This window comes from Diabrotica virgifera, chromosome 9 (assembly GCF_917563875.1).
Source record: "Diabrotica virgifera virgifera chromosome 9, PGI_DIABVI_V3a".
Taxonomy (NCBI): domain Eukaryota; kingdom Metazoa; phylum Arthropoda; class Insecta; order Coleoptera; family Chrysomelidae; genus Diabrotica; species Diabrotica virgifera.
Window position 1 is genome coordinate 5695090 of NC_065451.1, and position 10016 is coordinate 5705105.

The following is a 10016-nucleotide window of genomic DNA, read 5'->3' on the forward strand; positions in this document are numbered from 1 at the left end:
CAAGTATCTTTGGCAGTATTGCTAGTTGGTAGTGCATACAGTAGTAGTAGCAAAGAATATAGACCTTATTGAAGGGTACTACCCTGTAACGTTTCACCATAGGATTTTGTGCACCAACTGAGTAGGTGAATGTGGCCTGACAATGACTACGGTATTTTCAAGGGACAAATAAACGTAACCATCTGTTCAATTCAAACGCTTCTTTTAGGAGGTAACAGCATTGTCATTTATGTCGCGTTGTGTTTCGGTTTTTCCATTTCTCCAGAGAATAAATTTATGTTTACTTTCAGAGTAGCTGTGATTGCTGCGACCGCATAATGCATACCGTGTGCATAACAAGTTGTAGGTATCGGGAGAGGAAAGGTGTCGGACTGAAAGGTTTGCGTTGTTTGGAGTTGATGAGCTTGATAAATATTGAAACTGATTGTTTGGTTAATTTATAAATGGTGTTTGTTTCTATTATGATCAACTTACTTTTTAAAAGGACAGCATAGATGAGGTTGACGAATGTCAAATGAAAAAATTTGTAACATTCAAACTACCACAGAAAATTGGGGGTTAAAGTATAGCAATAAAACTTCCAATTAACTATGGGAGCTGATTGTTTAACGCTTCGTCTAGCTCGGTCACTCAGCCCTAAGTTGGTCTTATCTTAATAGAAAAACAGAACAATGAGTTTTGGAAGGGACAAACATAACATAAAATTAAGTAATATTTATTTTACATTACAAAATAAAATAAAATGCGATTTTAACATCAACAAGAGGATCGTGACTTGTTGAATGGATATTCAACTTGAAATAACACCCTTGGTTTGGCCACAAAAGAGTGCACCTCATACCTTTTTTTTTAGAGCCGCATAGATATTACGAAACAATACAATTGGAGCACTTCCTATGGATCTGTCAAAGGAGATTGATGTTTGGACAAAAAAAAAACAACTTTGTACTTAATGTAAAAAGTTTATTTTTGTAAATATCCCTAAAGCTATTCTGAAAAATTATATAGTCGCCGACTACCAAGTCTTATTTCTTCTCTTATACGCCGCAACACTCAATTTGGATGTGCCTCCCAATGTGGCATCTTCGTAACCTCTTCATAGAGAGCATCACCTGGACATTTAGTTTGTCTGCCTTGTCGATGACCTATTAGTTTGTAGCTAGAGGAAATTTTGTTATTCTGTACTCCACAATCGATGAGATTTTTCAAGGCTTCCAGTTGACCCGCTGATGGAAGATGGTCTGCGAAAAATAAGACAGAATAAATAGAATTTTGATCAGATATAACAAATGAATTTTTGCACATTTACAAAAATATAAAAAAACAGTTAATCACTGTAACAGTGTACCTGTTCTAAGAATTTTGGTTTCTACTTTGATATTTGTTACCCAATCATTTCATATATGTCCCTACCATACGAGTTGTTTTCTATGCACATCTTTAATAAGAGTTCTTTTCATCCTAGAATTCTTGAACTTGCCCAAATGGTTTCACGATTTCATCAAAGCTCGCCACCCTTATCTAAAAAACTGCACTAGCTACAAGTTTTTAAGACCTACACACCTACGAGTAAATGGTGGCTCGTCTATTATTGTTTCCAACGATATTTTCCATCAAGAATTTGACTTACACACAAGTTTAGAAGCGATTGCGATAATCGCATGGTGTTCCAACAAAATGGTAATTTGTTCTCTATATATTCCTGCAAACTACGACTTAGTCAGCTCAGAACTAAGTGACCTCATAAAACAACTGATAAACCCTTTCATGCCATTGTTGGAGACTTTGACGCCTACAGTAAAATATGGGGTTCCCAGCGCACCTTTGAGAGAGGAAAACTTATCGAAGATATCATAAGTACAATAACTCAGACATTAATCTCTTAAATACAAGGAACTCCACATATTTCCACATCCAATCTGGAACCTCTTCTTCAATGGTCAAGAATGGATATAAAAAATAACAAAAAACAGAAACGAATGGACATACTTAAAACAGACTTATATCTGAAAATAGATGAAATATCTACTGATGATAATGAGTTTGTTTTCAGTGGAAACAAATATTCCCTTCATTATATTTTAAGTTCAATATAGGGTAAGGAGGACAAAAAAATTGATCTAGCCCCAGGCTCTTTCTCAGTAAATGGATAAAACAAACAAAAAATTCATAGAAATTAAAGTTTGTAAATAATTATTCAGATATATTTATCAAATTTACATAAATATTTACGTATTGTGCAAAGCAAACTGAAATGACCTATGGTAGGGGAGCCCAAGCGGGGACTTTTGCAGTTACTCGAGCGCGTCAGATTATCATATGGGGAGAAATCTGATACCCTGCAGATATACCTCTACCATATATTGGCTCTTAACACAGGGAAATTCGTTAAAGGCGGCCGAAAAAAAATCTATCCTTAAAAATACTCGAAATTGTCATATTAAGGTTAAGATAAGTTAAGTTAAGTACAAGCAAAAGAGTGTATGTTTAAAAAATCTGACTATTTGAGCGGGGCGGAAGGAAATGGGTGAGTCAAAAAGTTTTACAAAAAAAGCGAATATTTCGCGAAATGAACGTTAGATCAAAACGCTAAAAAATACGTCTTCAATATTTTTCAATAATCTATCGAATGGTACCTATTAAACATGACCCCTACGGAGAGGGGTGGGAGATAAATTCCGAATTTTAAATACAAACCCCGCGATATTTCGTAAAATAAACACCAGATCGAAAAATTGTAAAATACTGCAAATTTAGCATACTTGGCTCCCCTACCATAGATAAGAAAACTGCGATACATAATACTCGTATACTTAAACTTTATAAATAGCTTATTTTATGTAAACAAAACAGAAGTGAAAAAATATTAAACCACAAAATACGAAGCAGATAACTTACTTTGGAAATCTCCGATTAAACATATTCCTATGCTTCTGCTGTTGTAGTTGGGACAGTGTGACCCTTGAAGACCCCATCCTCTCCCTTCATACACATTTCCATCTCCACCAATCTATAAAAAACAGAATATATTTACATAGTAGCCTCTGTTAAAAATAGAGACAAAAATAAAATAAATATTTATAATATAAATAAAATATTTATAATTTCACTTTTTAGGCCTAGAAGGCCCATGGCTTGGCTTACTATTCTTTGCAATTCTTTAACATTTGCTACTTTATTTTTACATGTTGGGATTTTAAGTTATTCTTTGTTTTTTTGACGTCATTGAAAGAAGCTGTAACTTAAAATGGAAATGGGCTGGACACGTTGCCAGAATGAAGGACGGAAGATGGACTAGTAAACTAGTTGAATGGAGACCAAAAGCCGATAAACGTAGCAGAGGAAGACCGCCAACACGATGGCAAGACGACTTACAAAAGACAACAAAAAAATGGATGCAGAAAGCATAAGATAGAACACTTTAGAGACAAACAGGGGAGGCCTATGTCCAGCAGTGGATTGAGAGAGACTGATGATGATGATTTGTTTTTTTCAACATCATTCTTCCTCTTGATTTTTGGCCTACCTTCATTCTTCTTTCCTTCTATTCATCGCGATAATATTCTTTTGGGTAGTCTCGTGTTTGACATAACTTGAAGATGTTCCAACTATCTCATTCTTTGTGATTTTATAATCCCTACAATATTCGATTCTCCATACATCTTCCCTAGTTCTATAATTGGTCTTTTTATCCACATTCAATTCCATAGCTTTCCTTCAAATATTTTCATGGGGACTGTTCTATAGCTTTCAATCGTTTTTTTTTCATATTATCTTTATTTACATGTTTTTTCACCATAGAGTGCGATACTTTTAACGAGCGTATCGTAGATATGTATTTAGTTTCATTCCTGTGCTGATATCCTTGTGTCACCACATATTAATAAATCTTCTTTAAGTCCTGCTTTCTTAGGTTAATTTTTCTTTAGTTTTCTGCGTGTCTGTCCTTGTTTTAATAATTTATCGGGATCAAAAACAAAAATGAATTAAACGTTCAAACACAGATCAACGTGAGAAATGTAGCAAAAAAGTATTTTTCGCTACAACCGTGTTAAAAATGCAATTTTTAGCACTCCATACGAGCGTTAAAAATGCTACTTTAAGGCACTAGTGCTTTAAAATTTTTAAGACACTGTAGTTCGTATTGACCGTATAGGCAATTTTGATGTAATGTCAAAAAAATATAAAAATGGAATGTCAGTCAAGTTTAAGTAAAAGTTTCTGTAGATATGGTCCTGTAATTACGTTTGTAGAAAAATAATATTGTATGATATGCGTGTTAAAAAGTAGAGGAACTGGTCTGAATATGGGCCCCCCATTTGTTTTTCTATTGAAACTTGCTTATTATGTGTCTATAACAATGCTACATATCATTTATACATGCTATAAGACCTTAGAAAAACAACTACTAACTATGTATTTTTTATAATAAAGTTTATTTATTTTACGGATAATAATATGACGTGAGGCATATTTTTCTAACCAGGCCAGGCTGTCTGAAATATGGGCCCCACTCAAAAACTAACAAAATTTTCTTTTGACGACAAAAATACTAAATAACCTAGCTAACAATTTATGCTTAAAGAATAATAAACATATCTGTGAAAAAATAAAATAAAATTATCTGCAAAAATCGCAAACGTAAGAGTCTTTTTCAGCTCCGGAACACTGTTCATGTGCCCAGAGATTGCATATTAAACATTGAACCCACGTTTCTCCTCTAGTGTCATCAGAAAACTGTTGTTCACAAAATAGAGATGTGGCATCATTGCTTTCAGGAGAATACTGTACTATCTGTTCTACGTCAAGGTCTTCGTCAGCGGGCAAAAATTCCTCTTCCTCTTCTTCATCCAAACTGAATTTGGTTTTGATTTTTCTGTTGGGTTTCTTTACATTTTCTTTTGGCTTTAGCGCAGAAACTATTATCTTCCCCTTTCCTTCCTTGGTCTTTGCATTTTCTTTTTATTCAACTGAAAACACAGTTCTCTTCCCCGTTCTTTCTTTTGATTTTCTTATATTCTCAATTGATAATTCAAGGTCTGATTTATACGGAGATGAAATTATAACTTGAGAACAAGAATTTTTTCTTCCTCTTGAAGACGCTCGCTTCGTAACTGATGGGACAGTTGAAAGAACAAATGGACTCATGAATGTTTTCAACGGTGTTCTGGCACAGTTGTTGCGTTCGTTGTGTTCTTTAATGGTTGATCTCGGTCTTTAGAATAACTTGGTCCTTGATCTTCTGAACGAACTGTTATATTTTCTGAAGAAATCGTTTTTGCAAGGTCGCTTGTCAATTCTTCCAAATAAATTTCAGTCAAATTACAAGTTTTCTCAGATTATCAGAAAAAATGGTTATATTTATTGGTCCTATTTCAGTTACTTTAAAACCATTCTTAGCTATCTGCTATCTCTGCCGCCTGGCATTTCATCAATAATGCCTTTTCCAATAGTTCTGCTAGATTTATGCGAGCGGTCTGAATATGGGCCCCTAGCCTATATTTACGTCACACAAGGGGCCCATATTTCAAAATATGTATGTTCAAGAAAAATATTAGTTTATGATTTTTTAATTATTTTTTGTTCGTAACCTACATTAAAACCATTTTCCTTCCTTTTTCTGCCACACAAGCATAATATATCAATTCCGAAAGAATGTCAATAAACACAAATATTACGTAATATAAACTTACCCAATAAAATTTTTTCAAAAGTCAAAATCAAAGGGTCTACACTGTGTAACAACAACATATGTACTGGTCGAGGAATCTGTAAATATATGACAAGAAAGGGGCCTTCTACTATATTTGGGCATTTTCTAACAGATAGCACTACTTGTTTCATAGATAGTGTGGTGGCCCATATAAAATACATAGCCCATATTCGGACCAGTTCCTCTACATTTTTAGGGCACTCATGTGAATTGCAGAACTCGCTTCGCTCATTCTGCAAACTTTCACATGCGTGCCTTAAACGTGTACTTTTAACACTTATATCATAAATAACGATAATAACACTTTTATAAAAAATAACTTTCTAATACCACCTTTTTATTATTTATAGGACACAATATAAAAAAGTTTTATAAAAACAATTATTATTCATATCAAAATATCAATTTTAAGAACAAAAAGGATTTCCAATATCGCGAATCGAATCCGAGCCTACTGGGTGAAATCCAGGTATCCTAGCCACTAGACCATATTGAAAGCTAGGTAACGAGATAAGTATTTGGCATATAAATTCTATTGCAACAGTATTAAAATAACTATGCTTTTTTGGAATAATAAAACTCAATGACTCCATGTAAAAGCTATTGAATATTGTATTGTCATCGAGTTCTTATCTATTCTGAAAGTTTTAGATCTCTAGCTAGTCGGGAAGTATGTTTAAAATCGATTAAAAAATATTTTCTCGGACAAAGTGACAAAGAGACAAAGACCAAGTGAAGTATTTAAAAACGTTTTAAAAAATACTTACCAAGAAGTTGTATCCAATATCCGACCATCCTCGATTGTTAATGTGGTCATACTGAATGTTCTTTACACGTTGTTTGCATTTTTCAGTTACTGGACAAGGTGGAGTTTCCGAGTGGTGGATAACTACATAAGGAGGTGGATTTCTGGAGAGGTTTGTCTTACTTTTTGCTGCGCTAGCTCCCCATTGTGATCGGCTGATTATCGTTGGACAAGAAGCTAAAAAATAATATATTAAGAAATTAAAGCAATATGAAATGCTAAGACTGATAATACAGGGAAATATGAGAGGAGGAAGTATAGGAAGAAGGAGAGTGTCATGGTTGAAGAATTTAAGGAACTGGTTTAAAGGCAGTTCCATAGAACTCTTCAAAGCAGCGGTAGATAGAGTAAAGAAAGTGATAATGATATGGGAGATGACCCTTTAAAAAGAAGAAGGAATTAAGAAATTTATGATGTTAAGAAAAGAAAAATAAAAATAGAGCAATAATAAATTAAAAAATGATAACTGTTGAATTCTGGACTGTTTTAAAAGCAATTTTGATAAAGATTCATCAGAAAAATCCTTGAAAATGATTCGTCTTGTACCACAACATACTTCTTGTTAAATGGCATGCGCAAGATAATATATACAAACCTGGTCGGATGAGATAGACAGGGTTACCAGACCTAGGGAATTTTGAGCCAGCTTAGGGAAAAAGGGAATTTTATTCAATTCTATGAACAATCTAGGGAATTCTTAATATTTGTAAGACGATTTTAAAAAATCTGTTTGATTTTATAAGCTTTATAAAATTGCACATATATTATCTACATGAAAATCGTTTTATTCGCGAATTCGGGGAATCCCAGCGATGTGTCAAAGTTTAGAAGTGAAGAGAATATGACAGATATCGATTTTTACGGTTATAGATTATTCCTTATTTGTTATCAAGGGCAAACAAACATCAATAGGTTATGTTATAAATATATAATTAATCAGGGTCTCTGATTTCTGGGTGGTAGGATTAAATTATTATCCATAATATATAAAATCCACGAAAAGATTTCTCTGGGATAGGGTTCTACTATTAACCATAAAAATATTAACTACTAGATTATTTAGATAACCATAAATGTTCGATGTTTGATTTGGTGTGTCGCTTGTCAACAATAATCAATTCGAATCGATCAGTGTTTCGATCATTTTTAATTTTGACCATTTCGGACATTTTACAGTTTGGGAGTACAATGCTAGAAGTGTACAATTTCCGTACAATGCTAGGATTGTCCAATTTCGGGCTTTGCTCGTAACATATATAAAAAATACTGGTTCTACTCGCGGAGGACATCCTGAAATTACGCAGAGGCAGTACGCCTGCGCATTAGCTGTTCAGATGAAAAAAAATCGACCTTATCCAATGCCCAGTTTTGTAATGCGCATGCATATATTGAAAATATATAGGAAATTCTAGGGTAAAAATGCTTGTCAAGTTGTTAGGGAAATCTAGGGAAATTTTGACAAAAATTCTAGGGAATTAAAAAACATCATCTGGCAACCCTGGAGGTAGATCTGGGCATATACAGCCGGAACGGGATACAGCCAGATTGAATCTTAATTTAACAGAAACAAAAAATATGCACATAAAATATTTTCACAGAAAACAGGATAGGTACCTGTACCTCTTTGAGAACCAGTTGATAACCCCACAGGAACCCGACAAATAATCTTGTTACTTGTTTCTCATTTCCTTCTCAATAAAAAAGAGCTATACAAAGCTACATGACTTATGTATAATATATCACTTACCAGCTATCTGATCCACTCCAATTAAAACTACAAACACCAAAACACCAACTTTAATCACCATTGTTAACTCTCAGCCTCCAGATTCTCAACAACGAACTATTCAATATTCATCAAAACAAATTATTTTATACTCCCATACACAATTGGGATTCACACTATCTAAAATGGTGTTCCTTTTGACCCAGCTAAGATAAAGCACTTATTTTTAGTCATCAGATGTTACTAGACGGTATTTTATTGCTTTTAGAAACGTGGGGAACCACCATATCTTTCTGCAATATTTGTTTTGTTGTTAACACTAAATACTAAATAGATTGTAATTATAAAACAATTGCGTTTATATTATTTTATGGTTATTGTATGATTACCAAGAGTTACTGATTACAAGAAATTGATTGTTTCACAAATATTTATATTTTAATATTATATTTAAAACTGACACACTTTGCATAAATTTCGTATTTTTACCAGAAAGTGCATATACAGGGTACTTCACTAATAATTGGAAATATTTTAACTGTAGATTCTTGGGCTCAAAATATTATTAACCCAAATCAGTTAAAAATAAAATGCTCCTTACATTATTTACGTACATTTTCTCCTTATTGGAGAATCGAAAAATTGCACTAAAATAGCAATTCCGCCAGTGGGGTAGAATTTGGGAAGGGTCAACCATTATCTTATCTATCTTGTATATTTGATCTGCATATTTGTATATTTAAAAAATGTTTAATGCCAATATTATTCTAAATGTATCGAACTTCTCTAGAAATTGTTTATGCAAATTACCCGAGTAATGAAACCTATTTGCAAAAATCTTTGATAAAAAAAACTAGATTTCTATGTATTTCGAGGTATTGTAAATTGTAGAATTCCCTCATCTTCCTTAGTCTCAGCATCCGTATGGCTTGCAAATTGTAGAAGCCTCGGAGGTGTAACCAGAGAAGGTTCCCATTGTTTTCATTCTGGTGGGATATGTTATATGCCATTAGAGTGAAAACTTAGTCTTTTGCTAGCAGTTGCCGCTAGGGCATCTATGCCATTTCGTTCGTTGCGATTCGGGACTGCACGCTGGGGTTTGTTTTGGTTGGATCAGGGAGAGCAGCATATGTGCCTCCTGATGAGAGACTAATAAGTTTCGAAACCGGTAGAGGTGCTTGCAGCACTCTCTGATTGGACTGGAATATGGTTCGGCTGTATTTTCGTTTTGCAACGAAATTGAAAGTGGTTATTCATTTTTGATTTACATTTACTCTGTGTGGAGTATGAAGGGAACCAGTCTCGTTGGAACTTTACCGCGCTGAGCAGATGTGACGTGAATTGTAAATTGTAGAATTCCCTCATCTTCCTTAGTCTCAGCATCCGTATGGCTTGCAAATTGTAGAAGCCTCGGAGGTGTAACCAGAGAAGGTTCCCATTGTTTTCATTCTGGTGGGATATGTTATATGTCATTAGAGTGAAAACTTAGTCTTTTGCTAGCAGTTGCCGCTAGGGCATCTATGCCATTTCGTTCGTTGCGATTCGGGACTGCACGCTGGGGTTTGTTTTGGTTGGATCAGGGAGAGCAGCATATGTGCCTCCTGATGAGAGACTAATAAGTTTCGAAACCGGTAGAGGTGCTTGCAGCACTCTCTGATTGGACTGGAATATGGTTCGGCTGTATTTTCGTTTTGCAACGAAATTGAAAGTGGTTATTCATTTTCGAGGTATTTCTTTGAACTGGTTTCAATCTTACTTGGATAATAGGAAAC

At 34.2% G+C, this 10016-nt stretch overlaps 1 protein-coding gene across 1 annotated transcript; it reads right to left on the reverse strand.

The window, feature by feature from the left end:
• Positions 1-942: 942 nt before the first annotated feature.
• LOC114326750 (peptidoglycan-recognition protein SB1) lies at positions 943-8578 on the reverse strand. Its single transcript, XM_028275183.2, has 4 exons — positions 8266-8578; positions 6481-6695; positions 2899-3010; positions 943-1241 (listed from the first exon to the last, which is right to left on the reverse strand). The coding sequence occupies exons 1-4, from the start codon at positions 8324-8326 to the stop codon at positions 1054-1056; spliced, it is 576 nt and encodes a 191-aa protein (XP_028130984.1). The 5' UTR covers positions 8327-8578; the 3' UTR covers positions 943-1053.
• Between the last annotated feature and the right edge of the window lie 1438 nt (positions 8579-10016).